General features: G+C 41.3%; 1 protein-coding gene across 1 annotated transcript in view; it reads left to right on the forward strand.

The window, feature by feature from the left end:
• The window catches only part of LOC126369943 (synaptic vesicle glycoprotein 2B-like), a 37,369-nt gene extending 14,631 nt beyond the window's left edge, over positions 1-22,738 (forward strand). Inside the window, exons 3-11 of the mRNA XM_050014544.1 lie at positions 793-954; positions 8,283-8,450; positions 11,679-11,795; positions 14,056-14,288; positions 17,325-17,497; positions 18,256-18,448; positions 18,988-19,268; positions 19,804-19,931; positions 20,688-22,738. Of these exons, the coding sequence (XP_049870501.1) occupies positions 793-954; positions 8,283-8,450; positions 11,679-11,795; positions 14,056-14,288; positions 17,325-17,497; positions 18,256-18,448; positions 18,988-19,268; positions 19,804-19,931; positions 20,688-20,824 (1,592 nt within the window). The 3' untranslated portion in view covers positions 20,825-22,738. The remainder of the gene's footprint in view (positions 1-792; positions 955-8,282; positions 8,451-11,678; positions 11,796-14,055; positions 14,289-17,324; positions 17,498-18,255; positions 18,449-18,987; positions 19,269-19,803; positions 19,932-20,687) is intronic.
• The last annotated feature ends 1 nt before the right edge of the window (position 22,739 follows it).

Raw genomic sequence — 22,739 nt, forward strand, 5'->3', positions numbered from 1 at the left:
CAACAGCGCACGGTTATAAAAAAGCAAAAATTATTCCAGACAGTGTCCATATCAATTACAGTAATAATAAATTAAATTATAATGAAATAAATTAAATATAATACGATTAAATAAATACAATTAATTTTTAATTTAATACAATTAAAAAATACACACACACAAACACAGTAACAGCACACACTGCAAACACACGTGTTCACCGGCCCCTCACACAATGCAATGTTATATCCCAATTGGGGTAGTAGTACATCCAACGTAAGATGAATTAAATACCCGCATCGCACCTTAGAGAGCCCCCATACTAGCGTATTTCGAGCGTCATCGTTATTTCAGCGTCTGCGCGACGTCTATACGACATCAACGCCACGGCGTCGCGACGCCAGCGCCGCGTACGCTCGGCGTTCGGCAGCAGGGTTGGCGTCGCGTCGCCATGGCGTCGAACCTTCTTTTTTCGCTTTGAGCTTCTATTTTTGCAAGTTTTTACCACGCACTTCCCCGTGTTGCCAGTTCGGCGCCTAATCGCGCATTGAGGTAAAGTGCTGTTAACGTCGCTATGTTAGGTAGTAGTAAATCTATGGTTTAAACGTTTAAACTGTACACATCTTTTTACCTCTTCGGGAATATTTCTTTTATGTTTATTAAAAAACAAACGGTCCTTTACATAAAAGTGTTACATGATGGTACCTAATTAGCTTAGACCTATAGTTTCCAGAATTAATAATAATTAACAACAATGTGGGATATACACATGATGGTCAATGATGAATTTACCAGCTTATTTCAATTCCCCAGGTTACGGCCACTTTAGCCGCAGCGCGCTTGGGGCTTGCGCGTGCGCATTCTTCACGACTGGGGTGGAGAACTGTGTGATGTCATACGTGCTGCCGGCGGCGCGGTGTGAGCTCGAGCTGTCAACGTATCTCACGGGGCTGATCAACATGGCTTTTATGAGCGGTGAGTACGGAGGTGTTTTTATTTGCAAGCAAGCAACAGCGATCTTATTCTTACGATACGATCACTCGGATTCTGATGGTAGGAGAATCAATAGCATCATCATCATCTAATAATTAATTGATATATTTATTTAATCATGTTGACATTCGTTATTGACATTGAATGTTATCAATTGAAATAATTATAATATTGTATACTTATTCATTTCTTTAACATTATTTTGGAGGAGCTCGGTGGCGCAGCGGTAAACGCGCTCGGTCTACGATTGTTGAAGTAAAGCAACTTTCGCAAAGGCCGGTCATAGGATGGGTGACCACAAAAAAAAAAAGTTTTCATCTCGAGCTCCTCCGTGCTTCGGAAGGCACGTAAAGCCGTTGGTCCCGGCTGCATTAGCAGTCGTTAATAACCACCAATCCGCAGTGGGCCCGCGTGGTGGTTTAAGGCCCGATCTCCCTATCCATCCATAGGGAAGGCCCGTGCCCCAGCAGTGGGGACGTTAATGGGCTGGTGATGTGTGATGTGTGATTATCTCATTTCTTGTAAGTTTTTGCGTGCCATACACTTGGTTCCGGCCAAGTAGTTAATGCCATCTGCGGTAAATCTACAATAAGTCACGTCAAAAAAAAAAACAAAAAACACTTGGTGGATCATGAGATCCTCATACATAAAATTGTGACCATCTGAAGATTTGACAGGTCCGGTTTTTTACAGAAGCGATTGTCTGACCTTCCAACCCGCGAAGGGAAAGCCAGCCCAATACAGGTTAGGTCACATACCTCCGAAAATGCATTTCTCGGGAATGTAGGTTTCCTCATGATGTTTACCTTCACCGCTGAACACGTGATAATCAATACTGATCTAAACAGGAATTCGAAAACAAATTCGACAATCATTGGTTTATGCGTTGGATTCGAACCTCCGATCTCAAAGTGAGAGGCAAGCGTTCTACCAACTGGGCAACTTTTTTTTTTGACGTGACTTATTGTAGATTTGCCGCAGATGGCATTAACTACTTGGCCGGACAAATGGAGAGCGCTGAAGGCTCTCACCCGGTACAAAGTTTAAGACAACAGGCCTGAGGGTGCCCAGTTGGGCGCGAACCTCGGCTCAGGGCGTCGTCTGAGAGGAAAAATATTTGAAAGAATTAGTCGACCCTAGTGGGTCGATAGCGATAAGCGCTGAATGAGGGAAATCGTCGACCACGCCGGCGGGGTCAGTATCGGGGACCAACTGGGCTACCACGGCTAGTATTAGTAACGCAATAAATTAACACATACATAAGAACACGCCTATTTCCTGTGGGGGTAGACAGAGACCACGGAATCCCACTTACTACGATCCTGACACAGCATTAGGCTGTTTCCATTAACGCGGAGCTGGGCGGAGAGGAGCGGAGATATGCAGCAATCGACCAATACAATACAATACAAATACACTTCATTGCACCAAAATAAAAAGAAATAATTACAAAAAGTCTCTTAATTAAGTACATGGCAAATGGCGGCCTTATCGCTTAAAGCAATTTCTTCCAGACAACCATAAGGTGAGGAAAAATGTAACAAAAATATATTTAATGATTGCGGGTACAAACTATAAGTACAACTTATTACCAATAAAGTACAATTTTACCAATAGAATACATGCAAATAAATATATACAGGGTGTTAGTGATATCGTAACGAAAACTTTGAGGGATGATTCAGGCCATAATTCTGAGTTGATATCAAGTGGAATTTTCCGTCGCAAAAGTATGGAACGGAAAATAATTTAAATAAGCTCTAAAATTTTCATGACTTCTCCGACAGGAAATTCCACTTGATATCGACTCAGAATCATGATCCGAATCATCCCCTTCAGTATTCGTTACAGGGTCACTAACACCCATACCTACTTGTATGGCTACTGTATGTACTTGTATGGGGTGTAAGTGACATCGTAACGAATACTGAGAGGGATGATTCAGCTGATTATTCTGAGTTAATATCAAGTGGAATTTTCGATCGCAAAAGTATAGAATTGAAAATAATTTAAAAAAACTAAAAAAATAACATGAATTTTGCGACGGAAAATTCCACTTGATATTAACTCAGAATCATGGTCTGAATCATCCCTTTCAGTATTCGTTACGATGTCACTAACACCCTGTATAATATACCACCAATCACCGTGAGAGAGAAAGTGACGGAGCGTCTTCGTTTTTCGCTCTCTCGAACGCTGTGATTGGTCAAATCCGCACATCTCCGCTGTTCTCCGCCCATCTCCGCGTCAGTGGAAACCCGGCCTAATAAATTAACATAGTCCTGTTATTGCGTAATATATCGAACAATTCGATCAATAAACATATCGATGTTTTGGCAAAACAATTATCTTCTTACATGAACCATGTATGTTTGTCTGTCTGTGAAATATCATGTTTACCATAGTAGAAATAACATAACATAGCATCACGCCTATATCCCCGAAGAGGTAGGCAGAGATGTCTACCATCACCACGATTTTGTTATTGTAGCATTCTTCAATTTCTTGCCTATCAAAAGCCAATTCTTTGACTTCCATATAAGATATGACGTTTACCTTCTCTTTAATCTGTTCCATGTAAGCTCTTCTTGGTCTTCCCCTTCCTTTCTTTCCTTCTTTGTTCCCTTCTACAACGTTTTTAATAAATTCGTCGTGTCTTATTAAGGTAATCATCTTGCCTCTTCACTCATATATATCTTTTAATGTTTGTTTCTTTTCTTTTGGTTTTTCTAGCACTTCTTCATTAAGAATCCTATGACCATCCTATCAAGCCACTTGAGTAAACACCGGCACCACACACCCACTTCTTTTTAAAACTGAATCGATCGACTAGCCACATACAGACGACGTACTAGAATCAATAAGGGCTAAGTACAACGATTGGGTAGTTTCCTATATCAAAGATAAATTATGAAAGTCTGATTACTAAATACGACACGATTCATTTATAACAAACATTATAGAAGGAAAAATTGAAGGGAAGAGAGGAAGGGGTAGACCTAGGATAACATTTATGAAACAAATAAAAGAGAAGGTGCAGGTCGTGTCGTATCGGGAGGTGAAGGTTTTGGCGGGAAGAAGAGAGGAATGGCGGTTACTCCACCGACAAGAGCGCAGCTCTTAAATAGAGAGAGAGAGATTACTAAATAAAGACAGATCTAAAGGTGAATAAAACGTTTTCTCTTTTCCATTTAACTTATAGCATATACATGATGTGATTCAAATATCAAGCAACAATTATATTATATTATGCTTATGCCATTACATTTTTGAATAATTATGTACCCGAGTAATGAGAACATCGGTAATATCACGGTAAATCTAGACAGCGCCATCTATATTATTTTTGGGGAACATAGCCTGGAAAGCTCGTCATTACGTTGAATACTTAAATAATTTCGATTTATGATTTCATTAGGGATTGTAGGCGTCATGGTATAAGAAAACCCAACCCTTTGATGACATATGTGTTACCACTGTTTTTTTTTATTTGGGGAAAGCAACAGCTTTAGTCTATTATTTACATTATATGGTTGTTAGTAATAACATTCAGAGGCCAATTATAGCTATCCACGTGTTACATAGAAAAAATACATAATTATGAAGTTAATTTAAACTGGTTAGAACTGTGTTACCATTTATTCAAATTCCAACATTCCAAGGATGTAATTTTTATTATTGAAAATTAAGTGTGTGTACTAATGTATTTAATTACTATTACTTGTCACATAATATAAAAAAAACAATAAACTGTAAGTAACTCTTTTGCTAAATGTTCAAAATTTCCTTGCAAAGTAAATATAAAAACATTGGTCGTGGGTAATTTGTTTTTTACGAAATGGCAACGCAGGGTGGGATGACGTCAGCTGGGCTAACCTTGAAATGTTAGCTGTCACTTTTGAGCATACCAGGGGGGGTAAAATGGCCACTGGCAAGTCTGGCAACAAAATGGCAATTCATCAATGAAACCAATATTGCAATCTGATAAAGGTAAGTGTGCAATGCAAACAAATGTCAAATAGCAATATTGCTTTCTTAGATGAATTGCTTCGATTTGGCCATTTTAACCCCCTGGTCTTCTTATACTATGGTAGGCGTGAGGTAATTATATCATTGTATGTACTTACTTACGTATTTAATAAAAGAAATGTTGTTTATTTGGATTTCTATTCCAATGAATGGACTTTAAAAACCTGACGGTCTAAAAATAACCACTCTACGTGGAAACCTATACACGGCTGCGATGACTAGGCGAAATTCATTTTGTATTGTGTACGTTGCATTGTACTGGACAATACAGTATTGATTAAAAAAAAGTTTACTTTACTTACTTACTAAATGGTAGCAATTTCTTCCAAACAACCTTATAGGGTGTGATGCATGATGTATACCTAAACAGGGTGTTAGTGACACCGTAACGAATACTGAGGGGGATGATGCAGACCATGATTCTAAGTTGATATGTAGTGGAATTTCCTGTCGGAAAATTCATGAAAATATTTGTGTTTTTCTAAATTATTTTCCGTTCCATACTTTTGCAACGGAAAATTCCACTTGATATCAACTCAGAATCATGGCCTGAATCATGCCTCAAAGTTTTCGTTACGATGTCACTAACACCCTGTATAAGTAGGGATATTTTCAGGGAGCAGGGCGTTTCAAAGGGTCTGCTTACCTCTCCTGAACATTTGATCCGATTTTTAAAGAAACGATTGCCAATCTGAAGCAGGGCCTTAGCCAAGTAGCAATCGATTATGAAAAATGACAGTGTAATCGCATAAAATATAGACTTGACATGCCGTCTTTTGTCAATTCTGTGCATTTTTATCGATAGTTTTCTTCCCTTTTTCAATTGGCCTTTGATAGACAAGAATGGAGGAGGAATTGAGAAGAATTGAGAGGAGCTCAGTGGCGCAGCGGTAAACGCGCTCGGTCTACGATTGTTGGAGTTAAGCAACTTTCTGCAAGCAAGCTCCTCCGTGCTTCGGAAGGCACGTTAAGCCGTTGGTCCCGGCTGCATTAGCAGTTGTTAATAACCACCAATCCGCACTGGGCCCGCGTGATGGTTTAAGGCAGGATCTCCCTATAAATCTATAGGGAAGGCCCGTGCCCTAGCAGTGGGAACGTTTATGGGCTGGTGATGATGAGACAAGAATGGAGAATGCTACACCGACAAGAGCGTGGCTCTTATATTAATGATGATGATATACTATACACCTCTGCCTACCCCTTTAGGGATATAGGCATGATACTATGTTATATTATGAATAAACGTACCTATGTAAGCAAATTAAGAGAAAGATGTGGTCTAAAAGACGATATAGTGACTAAGATTGAGACGGGAATATTATGTTGGTTCGGACACGTAGAGCAGATGAAGGATAATAGGATTACGAAAGCGGTATATAAAGCGAAGGCTGGTGGTAGGGCTGGCAGAGGAACACCTAGAAGGACGTACAATGACCAAATTGGAGATGTCTTTAGAAAAGGTTTACTACAATCGACTTCTTCTCTCTTGTGGTTTGTGAGGTGGATTACAATCCCCATCAAACCTGATGTCAGGGTTACTATTGATCCGCCAAAAGCCCTTGACATGACTCCTGTGACGACTACTTACTTACATCAGTAAGTACAAACCGGGACCAACGGCTTAACGTGCCTTCCGAAGCACGGATCATCTTACTTCCGAACAATCAGGTGATCAGCCTGTAATGTCCTAACCAAACTAGGGATCGCAAAGTATTTTTTGTGATATTTACCCACCGGGATTCGAACCAGGGAATTACGGATCGTGAGCCAAACGCTTTACCTCTGGACCACGGAGACGTACGATCTACTCTGAACCGGCGTGCGTGTCTGAAGAGATTGATGAATGTGAAGGAAGCAAGAGTAGTGTGTCAGGATCGAAGCAAATGGAATTCCATAGTCTCTGCTTATCCCGGTGGGAAATAGGCGTGAGTTCATGTATGTATCTATGCAAGTATATAAGTATAGTCTGATATACTTTGTCTGTTACGTTCAAAAATTCAAATCAAACTGCCGTCAGTCGTATTTTGAGAGAGCACCATTGTAACTTGGAGCTGTATCGAATAACAAACAAATGCGTTGACTCTACGTAGTATCAATAAAGACCGGGAAAGCCGACTTCTAACGTGGGTTACTATTTCGAAAAAATCCTATAAGAGGGTGTTAGGGGCAAATTATAGGGACTGTAACCTGGGCAGCAGTAACTGTCAGTACTATCCAGAGGCGGAGGACAGGAGTCCTAGTATGGCTTTGAAATAGACCACTCTGGGCGCCATCCCACTCGCGTCAGACAGAGTACTGCGGGGCGGAAGGCAAGAGGGAAACCACTGCCCTATTTTTCCCAAAAAAAGTAGCATGGAGAATGCTACACCGACAAGGGCGTGGCTCTTAAATTAATGATGATGAGGACTTTATATGAAACGTAAATGTAAGTAATCAATCTTCTGATTACTTGTGGCTCTGCCCAACCTTTTAGGCGTCTCAGGCGTGTAGTTTTATGTAATGAACAAGGAAGCGAATATTTAATGTACTAAGTAGTGCTATTCTGCTAATGATACCATAAATAATTGAAAAGGTGATAAGTATTGAAAAATTGAAATTGCTATGATTAATTAGAGCATTATTTTTATGGTAATGTCATATTCAACTCTTGCGCAGTAACAGTGTGTCATAGACGATATTAATGCCTGAACACTTCCGCAGTGTTTTTTGAACTGTAAATTTTTAATCATAAAAAATTGTCAATTTTCTTTGCAGGCGTCTTTTTTATACATAAATAGATAACAAGTTACTCTACGTTAATTCTTCTATCGTGTGGGATGTTAGGTGAGGTGGATTACCAATCTCATCAACCCTGGTGTCCGGCCTCTGTGGGCCAGTGGTTGAGCGTTGGACATATCACAAAAATCACTTTGTGATCCCTAGTTTGGTTAGAACATTACAGGTTGATCACCTGATTGTCCGAAAGTAACATGATCCGTGCTTCAGAAGGCACGTTAAGCCTTTGGTCCCGGTTACTATTTACTGATGTAAGTGAGTAATCGTTACATGAGCCATGTCAGGAGCATTTGGCGGCTCAATCATAACCCTGACACCATGGTTGATGAGGCTGGCATTCCACCTCACAACCCACTCGATAAGAAGAACCCTGGTGTCAGGGTTATTTTTGAGCCGCCAAAGGCCCCAAAAGTATACGTTAGTTGATTCGTTTGGACTTTTAGGAGTCCTTCGAAGACCATATTAAAATTTGACAAAGCTAAGCTAAAATCATTGTTTCTCCTCAGGTGGTGTAGCGAGTGCGTTCTTCTGGGGCATCGTGGGAGACGTGTATGGACGACGGAACATCCTCAGCTTCACCCTACTCCTCAACGGAGCCATGACCCTGGCCCAGAGCACCGTCAGGGACTACCGGATACTACTCGCTGCCAGGTCTATCAACGGGTTCCTGATTGGTAAGAGTTTCTTGACCAGATATGTGCCGTTCCCATGAATGTGCCCAAGTAGGAATGTTCCTTTTCATCATCTTCATCATCATCTCTCGTTTTTCACAGGGTCCACTTACCTAACCTGAAGATTTGACAGGTCCGGTTTTTTACAGAAGCGACTGCCAGTCTGACCTTCCAACCCGCGAAGGGAAAACGTGCCCAATACGGTTAGGTCACATATCTTCAAAAGTGGGTTTCCTCACAATTTTCTCCTTCACCACTGAGCACGTGATAATCATTTATGACACACTTTAATCGTCAGTTTTTCGTCATCACTAATTTAAGAGCGACGCTCTTGTCGGTGTAGCATTCTCTATGCTACTCTTTAGGGAAAAATAGGGCTGTGGTTTTCCTCTTGCCTTCCGTCAATTTTTACATAAATATATTTTGTCGAACGTCTATTCCGCCTAAAACTACTGCAGCTTCTCACAACCTGTGTAGCGGTGCGGAGGCGTTGCGGCGCATTTTCATGCAATCTCCCGCTTCCCGCAACGCTCGCAAATATTGCTTTTGTATGTGAGCTAGATTCGCGCCCAACTGGGCACCCTCAGGCCTGTTGTCTTAAATTTTGTACCGGATGAGAGCTCACAGCGCTCCCCATTTGTCCTGCCAAGTAGTTCATTCCATCTGCGGCAAATCTACAATAAGTCACGTCAAAAAAAATCTCCGTCGCTGTCAGTTCGTCGACGCAACGTCAACGACGGTCTGTCAAACTTAGTGGTAGTTTCATAGACTTTTAATTACATTTTTTTCTTATTAGCGGTATATAAAGCGAAAGTTGATGGTAGGGCTGGCAGAGGAAGACCGAGAAGGACTTACGATGATCAAATTGGAGATGTCCTTAGAAAAGGTTCAATACGATCTACTCTGAACCGGCGTGCGTGTATGAAGCGATTGATGAATGTGGAGGAAGCAAGAGAAGTGTGTCAGGATCGAAGCAAATGGAATTCTATAGTCTCTGCTTACCCCGGTGGGAAATAGGCGTGAGTTTATGTATGTATGTATGTTTTTTCTTATTATTCTCGCGCTTACGCAGTACTAAGTTACCGGGGAGAGCTTTAACTCAATAGCAACAGGATCATCATCATCATCATCAGCCGTATGACGCCCACTGCTGGGCATAGGCCTCCCCCAAGGATCTCCACGACGATCGGTCCTGCGCTGCCCGCATCCAGCGGCTTCCCGCGACCTTCACCAGATCGTCGGTCCACCTTGTAGCGGGCCTACCCACTGAGCGTCGTCCGACACGTGGTCGCCACTCCAGAACCTTTCCGCCCCATCGGCCATCGGTTCTCCTCGCTATGTGTCCTGCCCACTGCCACTTCAGCTTTGCAATTCTCCGAGCTATGTCGGTGACTTTAGTTCTCCTGCGGATCTCCTCATTTCTGATTCGATCGAGCAGGGAAATACCGAGCATAGCTCTCTCCATTGCCCGCTGAGCGACACCGAGTCTCCTCACGAGACCCATAGTAAATAATACTCAAATCAAATAAATTGATGTCGGGTGCAACACTAGTGCAATATCAATAACTGGAGACATAATGCGATGCCATTTTAATGGTTTGCCTGTTCATTGTTTGTCTTGCCGTCTTTATATTTCGTAGCAAATTGAAACTAGTTTTTTTTAATAGACACTTAACTTGTTATGTACTTATATTGTCGACTTATAGTGAAAACCACATAAGCGCCTTTTTGAAAAATTAGGCGGGTAAAAAGGCACATCAAAGCAATTCACCTAAAAAACAATATTGCTATTTGAAAATTGTTTGCATTGTCAAAATTTGTGAAATTGTGAAAAACATTATCCCGTTTTTCACAATTTCACAAATTTTTACAAGACTAGCGTGATCAAACATAAAAAGGTTTGCCACCCCGGCAATTTACCAATAATAATAACAATAATTAATAATGTTTAATAATATTTATAATTTGCAATTTATTTAACGGAAGGCGATTGGGGCAACCACCGTTCGTTCTACACGCCCTATCTATGGAGTAATGGCGATTACTCCACCGACAAGAGCGCAGCTCTCTATCTATTTATCTATCTATCGTGTGGGTTGGTGTGAGGTGGAGTATCAGGGATTCTCTTAAAATGCATAAATGGTTTTGTCATAATTTTAATTATCATAATCCTTTCCGCATAACGTTTTTAAGCATAATAGTACTTTCCCATAATAACATCTAAGAATACTGTTTTTTTAGGTATACCTTATTTTTGGACTAATATTTTTTGGTATAAATTTGATTCGCATATAAATAGGTATCCATAATTCTTTTTTAGAATAATAGTGTTTTGTCATAATTTTTACAAGGCATAACAGTAGGTTAGGGTGCGGCGGGGGTGGCCCTCGGGCCACCCCTACGCCGCCAGCATGTTTATCTTACACACGAAAAGTATGCTGAATGATGACCAACAGCATGAAATAGAGTCAAAAAATATAAAAAGTCACAATCGTGAACCAAATGCAGCCAAGGAAAAAGTAAGTTTCGGAAATGTTCAAAGTTCTGCCAAAACTTTTCTTATTCGGAGTAAAGTTTTTATGCTTATAATAATTATGCTTATATATCATTATTGTCATTAAATATTATGCTTATAGTAGTTATGAGTTTCAAAATTATGCTTAAAAAGTTATGACAAATTAATACTATGCGTAACTAATAATAGGACAAGTAATATTATGCCATGGTAAATTATTACATAAAAATTTATGCGTAAAAATAGAGAACCGGAGTATCAACCTCATCCACCCTGGTGTCAGGGTTATTATTGAGCCGCCAAAGGCCCCTGACATGGCTCATGTAACGACTACATAATTACATCAGTAAATAGTAGCCGGGACCAACGGCTTAACGTGCCTTCCGAAGCACGGATCATCTTACTTTCGGATAATCTGGTGATCAGCCAGTAATGTCCTAACCAAACTAGGGCCACAAAGTCATTTTTGTGATATATCCCCACCGGGAATCGAACCCGGGACCTCCGGATCGTGAGGCCAACGCTCAACCACTGGACCACGGAGCTCTTAAATAAAGAGAGAGAGACCCCTGCAATTTGGAAATTATACAATTACGATGTCAATTTGCGATGCCCTATTACTGATACTGTTAGTAACTTTAGGACCTTTTGTATAATGTACTGTTGCAAATAAAAAAAATAATGAATGAATGAAATCGTTTTTCATTTGTCCACAGGTGGTCCATCGACGTTAGTGTTCACATATTTGTCAGACCTGGTGGGCGCCAAGAGGCGGCAGTTCTACCTCAACATTGTCGGGATGAGCTTCGTGGCTGCGTGGCTGGTGCTACCTGGTGAGTCATTTTGGTTATATCTCTCACTAGCGACCCGCCCCGGCTTCGCTCGAGTGCTATGCTGAGGAAAAATGAAATTATTTACGACATCACATTAAAAACCTCAAATATAACAGTATTTCTCCACTATTTATTGGATGTTATTGTACATATAAACCTTCCTCTTGAATCAACTCTATCTATTAAAAAAACCGCATCTGCGATTGTTGAAGTTAAGTAACAAAAAAAAGCTTTCATCTCGAGCTCCTCCGTGCTTCGGAAGGCACGTTAAGTCGTTGGACCCGGCTGCATTAGCAGTCGTTAATAACCAATCCGCACTGGGCCCGCATGGTGGTTTAAGGCTCGATCTCCCTATCCATCCATAGGGAAGGCCCGTGCCCCAGCAGTGGGGACATTAATGGGCTGGTGATATAGGGACAAAAAAAGCGACTTTGTTTTATACTATGTAGTGATTAGATATGGGTCAGGATGGAATACGATCCCGATGGCGATAGCTGCATGGAATGACAATCAATGAGTTCGCGACAGCAAATATGTAAACCATGCGATTCTCTAACGGCAACTCCGTCGCTCTTCCTCATTCAGCGCTTATCGCTTTCGACCCACTAGGGTCGATTAATTCTTTCAAATATTCTTCCTCCCAGACGACGCCCTGAGCCGAGGTTCGCGCCCAGCTGGGCACCCTCAGGCCTGTTGTCTTAAATTTTGTACCAGGTGAGAACCCTCAGCGCTCCCCATTTGTCCGGCCAAGTAGTTAATGCCATCTGCGGCAAATTTACAATAAGTCACATCAAAAAAAAAATCTCCGTCGCTGTCAGTTCGTCGACGCAACGTGAACGAGGGACGGTCTGCCAAACTTAGTAGGTAGTAGTTTTATGGACTTTTAATCATGTTTTTTCTTATTTTTTTCGCGCTTACTCATTACTGAGTTACCGGGTGAGAGCTTTCTCTCTCTCTGTCTCTCGCATAATGGCATCTGCGGCAAATCTACAATAAGTCACGTCATAAAAAAAAAAAATACTTAGTTTCAACTCAAACGTCCGCGAGCGCCGGTGGAAATTCCATTATCATAAAAGACATACAACCTATACCACTGCTGGGCACAAGACCCTGTCTACCAACCAGAGTGGAGCATACTCCACCACACTACTGCACTGCGTTTTTTTACGGCTAATATCCGGGACCAACGCCTGTACGTGGCCTAGAAGCACGCTATCTGTTTAATTTTTTGGCCAATCGGGTGATTCAAGCCTGCAATGTCCTTACCAAACAAAGTACACGCACAAAGTGATTTTTACAATGTCCTCATCAGGAATCGACCCCGGGCCTCCAGATCGTGAGCCTAACGCTCTACCCACTAGACCACTGGGGCTGTCACCGTTTTATCCGTGGTCAAGGCGATTTAACTTTACAGCTGTCATTCATAACTGCTATCAACAGATGTACCAAATTACATCGACAAAGAGTTGTGCGTTCATGCGTAACCTGATTCAGGAAGTCCCCTGATTCTATACTGAAGGGTTGACCGATGCGAGACTTCGTGAAATGAGCTAATATCGGATTGTGACTATGTTGTCATATTGTAGTCGAATTTAATTTAGCTTCGCTTCAAAAGAATAATATGAGTTTTAACCAGTTACATTTGGTTTGAAACGAGAAAAAGTATGTACTAAATAAAAATAATATATTATATAATGTATGTTATATATTTATTTATTATTGTGAATGTATTTATTGGTAAGTTGTACTTATAGTTTGCACCCGCATTCTTTTATTTTTTACATATATCCTCGCCTTATAGTTTTCTGGAGGTTTTTCGTTACGATGTCACTAACCTCCTGTATAGGCAGTTCATGTTACCAGCCCACATAGATAAGTATCAAATTAATTTGAAAAGGATATTCAGACAAGTATTCTAAGATGCTTTTAGGTTTACAGTACCATGAATAGTTATGTAAGTATCAAATCTGATAAAAAATTTTGCAACTGATTGCACATAAAAAGAACAGAAAAAGTACGTAAGTAGGTACAAATACCAAAATACTTTATTGAAAATAAAAAGAAATAATTAAAAAAAGATTCTTAACTATGCTATATATAATATTGAAGCGATTTCTTCCAGACAACCATAAGGATCCTTTCTTCTTTCGTGTGGATTGTAAGATTGACTGACGTCGCCAGTCAAGATAACCTTGACGACTAGCTGTTATTGAGCAGAAATCTCTGATGATTTTTAATTCATACTATTTTTGTTCCACAGCATTCGCGTGGCTGGTGATCCCCATTAAGATGGAAGTGGCAACCATCTTGCCAGTGTACTCGTGGCGGTTATACCTGGCCGTGGCCAGTGTGCCTGCCTTCGTCGCCGGTTTCTGGACTCTCTGTCTCCCGGAGAGCCCCCGGCTGCTCTCCGACACCAACAGGAGCGACCAGGCTCTCAAGATCCTCAAGTACATTGCCAAGGTCAATAGCGGGAAGGTTGAGGAGTTTAAGGTGAGTTTATAACACATAACATTAGCTCACGATTATAATCCAAATTAAGGTAGTTCGATCTTCGCAAGATGACCTAAGTACCCATACCTCACCGAGCTTTCTACGGCCTCTGTGGTCCAGTGGTTGAGCGCTGAGCTCACGATCCGGAGGTTCCGAATTCGAATCCCAGTGGGGAAATTTCACAAAAATCATCTTTGTGATCAGATTGGTTAAGACATTACAGGCTGATCACCTGATTGTATGAAAGTAAGATGATGATGCTTCGGAAGGCACGTTAAGTCGGTGGTCCCGGTTACTACTTACTGATGTTAGCGAGTAATCGTTACATGAGCCCTGTCAGGGGCCTTTGGTAGCTCAATAATAACTTGACACCAGGGTTGATTAGGTTGGTAATCCACCTCACAACCCACACGATAGAAGAACGTAACACATCAAAACTTGTCATTTGCAAGATGAGACAGGTCAGGTCAGGTTGGATGGGGCAGCCTGTAATGTCCTAACCAAACTAGGGATCACAAAGTGATATTTTTGTGATATGTCCCCACCGGAATTCCCGATCGCCGATCCCTAGTCACTCTACCAACTTGTGACTAGCGGGGTACTGTAAGTACTCTTTTCGGTACCCCGAAAACATCCTTTGGCGGCAGCACACCCTCGCGGCCAAACTACTTACTGATGTAAGTAAGTACATCAGGCACATGATCGTTACGTGAGCCATGTCAGGGGCCTTTGGCGGCTCAATAGTAACCCTGACACCAGGGTGGATGAGGTTAGTACTCCACCTCACAACCATAGAAGAAGAAGAAGACCGGGATTCCGACCCTGGACCTCCGGATCGTGAGCCCAACGCTCAACCACGGAGGTCGTCCATGTGTTACGTGAAATATTCGAACGTGTGTTGTAGACGTTCGATCCTCAAATGAGGACCCAGACCGTCTAGAAGGAATTAGTGTGCCTTCAAATTGTGTAATTGGTGTTTCCTCGTTTCTTGATCAAGTAAGATCTGTCTAATTGTTATTTGTTATTTACTTCCTACACAGCGGTTCTTGTTAAACGCCATCGTTTTTTGCATTAAAAAAACAATGGGCGAAATTAGGAGCTAAATAGGCGTGTCTGAAATTCATCGGGTAATCACACTAGGCTGCCATAACAACTGATACAGCCTCCGGTCTAATGTTAGAAGTCTTTTCAGTTCACAATCTGGAGGTTTGGGTTCTATTCCCGGTGGGTAAAAAGTGGCTGCAACTTTTATTCTTAGTACCTGTGTATATGAGCTCGGTGGCGCAGCGGTAAACGCGCTCGGTCTGCGATTGTTGAAGTTAAGCAACTTTCGCAAAGGCCGGTCATAGGATGGGTGACCACAAAAAAAAAAGTTTTCATCTCGAGCTCCTCCGTGCTTCGGAAGGCACGTTAAGCCGTTGGTCCCGGCTGCATTAGCAGTCGTTAATAACCACCAATCCGCACTGGACCCGCGTGATGGTTTAAGGCCCGATCTCCATTTCCATCCATAGGGAAGGCCCGTGCCCCAGCAGTGGGGACGTCAATGGGCTGGTGATGATGATGACCTGTGTATATGCCGACCCCATTAGGGGTTACTGGCTTGGGTTCATGTAATTTTGTGTTTACTACACTATGTGTGTCTTTCCTAAACAGGCTGCCAATCCCGAAAGTTATTCCAAACGCAAATTGTATTTGTGAAGGAAATTTCGTTTTATACTTTTTGTTATTGTTTTTGTAATGTATGAGCGTAATTGCTCGATTACTTTTTCTAGGCGTTTAGTATTATTTTAAATAAGATGAAATGTGAGTAGTTTGATATTTCTTTCTTTGTAATGAATCTTGTTTTTGGACAAACGTGTTTCCTTGTCCCGGAAGTTGTTCTGCTGGTTCCAGGATGCCTAGTGCCTTATGGGGACATATACAATAGTTTCGAATTATCTAGATTTCATTAATTTCAGAGGGAATTGCTATTAGAACAAAGCCCACCACCTTTTTTTATTATGTTTTTTCACAGTAGCACGAGTTTTGATGAGTTTCGTCACGGTTCGGTTCATACCTAACATATTTTTTGTTGCATTTTTTCATTGGAAAGTGGGATAGAGATGACGGTTCACCAGTTCGCTTTTCTTACAGCTGGAAACAATGTTAGGTATTTAATGCGCACTTATTTAAATACTGGGGGTCTAAAAACTACACACCGAAGCGCTAGGGATTTGGAAGACTGATATGTTATGGCGCAATGACGTAGCTAATAGATTTTAGTATAGGCCGTCAGTGGCCCCGATTCCTGCAAACACCGCCTAATTTTATTTTAAGTTATATCCATCATTTTCATATCCGTCGAAAAGGAAAGGGACGGATGATTCACAGCTCTTTATTTTAGGAAGAATGAGTAAATGAATGTGTCGGGTTATTGACTGATGTAAAATTTTTAGACGGTTGGTTTAGATTTGTGCTTAAAATTGACGTGTGTTCCATAAATTATATGCTTGTCAATTACCCGTCCCTTTCCTTTTCGGCGGATAAGAAAATGACAGATATAACTTAAAATAAAATTAGATGGTATTTACAGGAATTAGCACCAATGTTCCATACGTAGTTTCAAGAAAATATTTTTTTTTCCTTTGACGTGATTGCACGTCGTGTCAATTTGGGTGTTTTTAGGTTAACCTCCTATGACGTTGCTCAGCTGAAAGTGTTAAAAAATAATATTGCAATTTGACATTTGCGCATATAAAACAGAGCAATGTCGACAAAATGTCCAATAGCAATATAGATTTTTTTATGCAAATTGATTTTCTGTTTTTTCGTTTTATTGAGAAAATTTATTACGTATACAAATAGAATAAACTCCTCCATCACACCGAGGCAAAGTACCCAAAAGACTGGCAGCATTTACCTTTTGAACAGCTAAACTAATCCTTTGACAAAAATAGCTACCAGCCCTCGGGTCGTGCGTCGCCTAAACGAGACGCTTTGAAAAGTAAATTGCTGAAATATGGCCTTAAATTAAACACCGATATGTTCATTTTGCAGGTCAAGAAGTTAATCCAAGACGACATCTTCGTAGCGAAAACCTTGAACAGTGATCAGAATCGAACCAAGGACCTCTTCATCGGAGTGTTGAAGGATCTGAAGATGTTCGTCTCTAAGACTTATGCCGTGAAATCCAGTTTGATCCTGTTCGTCTTCTTTGCTAATATGGCGGCGTAAGTTCTTCAATCTATGAACTAGTTTAGACGAAGGTTTGTCTTTGATTAACATACGGTCTCCGTGGTCCAGTGGTTGAGCGTTGGGCTCACGATCTTTAGAAATTCCGATGGGGACGTATCACAAAAATCACTATGTAAGACCCGGTTTGATTAAGACATTACAGGCTGATCACCCGATTGTCCGGAAATAAGATGATCCGTGCTGAAGACATGTTAAACCGATAGTCCTGGCTAATACTTCCTGATGGACGTATTAGTCGTTAAATGAGTTATTTCAGAGGATTTTGGCAGCTCAATAATAACCCTGACACCAGGATTTCTTAAGTTGGTAATCCACCCCATAACCCACACGATAGAAGAAGAATCATTATTTATTATGGTGCATCAACAAACAGCTGCGCATATAAAAACACACAAAATAAAAGACACGAAGGAAAAGTTCATCGCTAAATCATCGGTTAATGTTATTCAAAAAAATAAAAATTTATATATTACCAATCTTGATTTAGTTTTTTTTTGTTTGTATTGACCAAATTGGAGATGTCCTTAGAAAAGGTTTAGTACGATCTACTCTGAACCGGCGTGCATGTATGAAGCGATTGATAAATGTGGAGGAAGCAAGAGAAGTGTGTCAGGATCGAAGCAAATGGAATTCCATAGCCTCTGCTTACCCCGGTGGGAAATAGGCGTGAGTTTATGTATGTATGTTGACTTTGTAAAAACTACTCAAGGGTCTTTTTATTTCCTTTTTCCAGAGGTTTCGGGCTGAATTTCTGGCTGCCAGAACTCCTGGTTCGTATGCAGTCACGAGGTTGCACTGCCCAGCCCGAACAGGCGAGGTTGTTTGAAGTCACCAACGCCACGTGGAGAGAGAGCCACTACATCACTAACGATAGTGTTGTTCCTACCAACTTGAATGGCGGCTGTAGTGCTGATATGGATGATGAGGTAAAGGGATGTCAATTAACTGACTTTGTACTAGAATAAGTTCATCGTCACCTTCCTAGCATTATCCCAATTTTCACAGGGTGCGATTACCTAACCTAAGGATTTGACAAGTCCGTTTTTTTTTACTAGGCTAAGTTATAGACGGAAAATAAAACAAATGTAGAAGTTCGGAAAATAGAACAAGAGAAGAGAACTTTACTAAGTACAACGTGGGAGTTTCCAGGCGTTGTAAAAATTTGCCTTCTAATTTCATGGATAACAGACATAATGCATCTTTTATCTTTGTTTTTGGGTATAAATCATGACCCTTGACACCCAGGCACAACACATCTTCCACCCATTATTATTCTGATCAAAATATAGAGAAGCAATATCCAGGATTTGTGCCCGGTTGATGGTAATAAGCTCGCTTCCCGTACATTGGAGTTAAATGTGTCTGGCGAGTGGGTGTAGGCATATATATTACTACAGCTTTACCTAACCCTTCGGAGATAAAGGCGTCATGTTATCTATGCTTTCCATGCATTTGCTTACTTCAGGTGTTCACATCGGGTCTGATCGTGGGCGCGTGTTGCCTGCTGGGCAACGCGGCGTGCGCCCTGCTGGCGGCGCGGGGCGGGGCGCGCGGCGTGCGCGCGGCCGCGGTGGCGTGTACGCTGGCCTGCGTCGGCGCCTGCGCATGTCTCGCGGTGTCCGCGTGCTCCTGCGTGGGCTCTAACAAGATTGCTGTTGCAGCGGCGTCCGCGCTCAACGCTGCGTCCTTGAATGGAAACGTGCTGTTGATTCGATTGTTATTACATGCCTTGCCGCCTAAATTAAGGTTAGTGAAATATTATGCAATGTTGAGAGGTGGATTACCAACCTCATCAGCCCTGGTGTCAGGGTTATTATTGAGCCGTTAAATGAGTGACACGTCTTATGTAAGTAAATAGTATTAGGGACCAACGTATTAACGTACCTTCCGAAACACGGATCGTCTTACTTTCGGACAATCAGGTGATCAGCCTGTAATATCCTAACCAAACTAGGGATCACATAAAGTAATTTTGTGATATGTCCCCACGGGTATTGGACCCGGTACCTCTGCATCGTGAGCCCGACGGTTGACCACTGGACCATATACTGCTGATCTGACGTCTGTCAACTTCTCGACTGCATAGGATCGCTGACTTAACGTTGTATTGAAACAATCAGCTCCTTCTCAGTTACGGCTCACCACCTATCACGCTGGTCTAACAGATACTGAGCTCAGTAAGTCTTGGGTTGGACTTAGTTCATCTTGCGATGGATGTACACCTCTGACTACCAAAATTGTGATGTAATCCTGAGCTTATGTTACATTATCTGGTCCTCAGCGGCCTGGGCGTGTGTTGGGGCGCGTGGTGGGGCCGCGCGGGCGGGGTTGCGTCCAACCTGGCGGTGGGCGCGCTTCTCGACTACTCCTGCCCTGCGCCCTTCATCGCCGTTGCTGCGCTACTTGCCTGTACGTATACATATATTTATTTTATTTCTTCACAAGTGTTGCATTGCTGGTCAAAGGCCTTCCTCTATTTCCATGATTTTTTGGTCCCAAAGATTTCTTTCCAGTCTTTATCAAAAGAACCCAATCTGACTCTGAATTTATCGATCTACGGTGTTTCCTCTTCATGAGTTTTCCTTAAGGCGATTCTCCCACGTCACTGTGCACCGATGCGGTTGGCGGTGACGCCAGCAGCCAGAAGGTAGCATTGTCTTGTATGTAATCAGCTGATGGCACATGAACAATGCGTCACCACGCAGTGCATCTTCCCCCTAGCATTATACCGTTTTTCATAGGGTCCGCTTATCTAGCCTGAAGATTTGACAGGTCCGGTTTTTTACAGAAGCGCCTGCGTGTCTGACCTACCAACCTGCGAAGGGAAAACTAGCCCAACACAGGTTAGGTTTCCTCACGATGTTTTCCTTCACCGCTGAGCACGTGATAATCATTTATGATCCAAACATGAATTCGACAATCATTAGTTTAGGTCTGTGCTGGATTCGAACCTGGGACGTCAAAGTGAGAGGCAAGCGTTCTGCCAACTGGTCCACGGCTCCACCGCGTCACCTCTCAGTGCACTGCTGCAAAATCCGCGTCACACGAGTATCACCTAACTCCGGTTATCATCATCACCTTAGCATTATCCGTCTTTTATATTCTCGCCCTCTTTAATTTGTCCGTGTAAGCTCTAATCAGATATTATTTTTATTCATTTTCCAGTATCAATTGGTGCCATAATGATGATCAAGTTGGAACTAACTTCCGAAGAGTTGGAGCCCAGAAACAAGACTGAAGAAATAGACAATTGTGTCGAGAAAAACACCGGCCTTGATCGATACATATCCACCCATATGTAACTACTAGGGTAGCATAGCTTACAAATAACGTGTTAAGCGGAACGCGGTAAATTCAAACATAAGGTGACGTATGAGAGCGTTCACGCGGACGCGATGTCATTTGCGTTTTGATTTGCAGTGACGGCCTACGTGGTGTCACTTAACGTGCCTTTTAAACAACATGTACCTACTTAACAAGTACTTAAAGCGACAATTTTTCGTGAATTTTACACGCGTCTACAGCATAGAAGACAGATTCTATTAGTGTGCCTTATTCGGTAGATAGATACATATTTTGAATGTGTGGTTTATTTGATGTATTCAGCGAGTTCAGTTTTCTTATATAGACACGAAAGAAGGTTGAGTAAAGTCCTCAAGTCCAGGACGTAAATATCAACTTCATCATCCTCCTGCCCTTATCCCACTCTAGGTGGGTCGACACAACATGCATTCCTCTTCCATTCATTTCTGTCAGTCATCATCTTGATACTCACACTCATGGTATAAGAAAACCAGGTATGCTCAATCCTATGACAAGCCGCCATTGCTAGCCCTTTGATGACGTAAGTGTTACCACTGTGTTACCATTAAATTGGTATCTCCAACATTCCAAGGACGTAAATTTTGTTATAAAAAATTAAGTGAATTACTGACTAATGTATTTAATTACTATTCCTTGTCACATAATATAAAAATAATTAAAATCGTAAGCAATTTCCTTGCAAAGTAAATATAAAAATATTGTCCGTGGGTAATATAATTTTTACGAAATGGCAACGCAGGGTGGGATGACGTCAGCTGGGCTGACCTTGAAATGTTAGCTGTCACTTTTGCGCATACCTGGTCTTCTTAGACCATGCTCACACCTTTCACATGTGTAAAATTAATGTCAACTTGAACCAAAATGTTCAGCTGAGGCCGAGTCTAGTGCAGGAAGTTTTGAGAGAACTTCTTAGAAAACGGTTGTTAGTACGTTGGTCAAAGGTACAAAATACTATTTATTGAAAATTTCAAGTTTATAACTGACTGGTAAGAAATTAGGTTACGCAAGATGCCTGTAAGCAACAATAGACTGGTACCTTTAAAGTGTTTTATGTAAATCCTGTTTTAAATATACATAAATACTTAATTTAGTTACTATTTTACCCGACTAATTTTAGTACAGTCATGAGCAATATTATGTACCCACTTTAGAACCCTGTCGCACTATCATATTTGACATTTAATAAGACTTACGGTTTTATTTGTCAAAAAAGTTAATGTGACATGGTTTCAAAGTGCATACATATTAGTACTCATGACCGTATCTACTTATCTATACACAATCCGCCTTATTACAAAAAAATATGACTAGAGATAATAAATATCAGGGTTAGATACCCTGGCCGTGGTAGCCCAGTTGGTAGAACGCTTGCCTCTCAATTTGAGGTCGCAGGTTCGAATCCAGAACTGGCCTAAACCAATGATTGTCGAATTTGATTTGAGAAAACATCGTGAGGAAACCCACATTCCCGAGAAATGCATTTTCGGAGGTATGTAACCTGTGTTGGGCTGGTTTTCCCTTCGCGGGTTGGAAGGTCGGACAGGAGTCACTTCTGTAAAAAATCGGACCTGTCAAATCTTCAGGTTAGGTAAGCGGACCCTGTGAAAAACGGGATAATGATGATGACTTATCGTTTTGTAATATGGCGGTGGAAGTCGGTCATTCTCAAAGTTTAAGACAATTTTTAGATCTGAAGTTATATATTTTTTAGAGTTGAACTCAATTTTGGGAGATTAAAAACGACCCTAAAGATCCATGCTCCCTATTAATAATCTCACTATTCGAATATCCCATTTCTTACTGTGATTTGAGAAACTGATATGACAAAAGGTTTGATATTACATAATTTTTAGATAATTTTATATTTATAAGAGAAGTAAAATAAATTTTTAT

Source organism: Pectinophora gossypiella, chromosome 10, assembly GCF_024362695.1.
Source record: "Pectinophora gossypiella chromosome 10, ilPecGoss1.1, whole genome shotgun sequence".
Taxonomy (NCBI): Eukaryota; Metazoa; Arthropoda; class Insecta; order Lepidoptera; family Gelechiidae; genus Pectinophora; species Pectinophora gossypiella.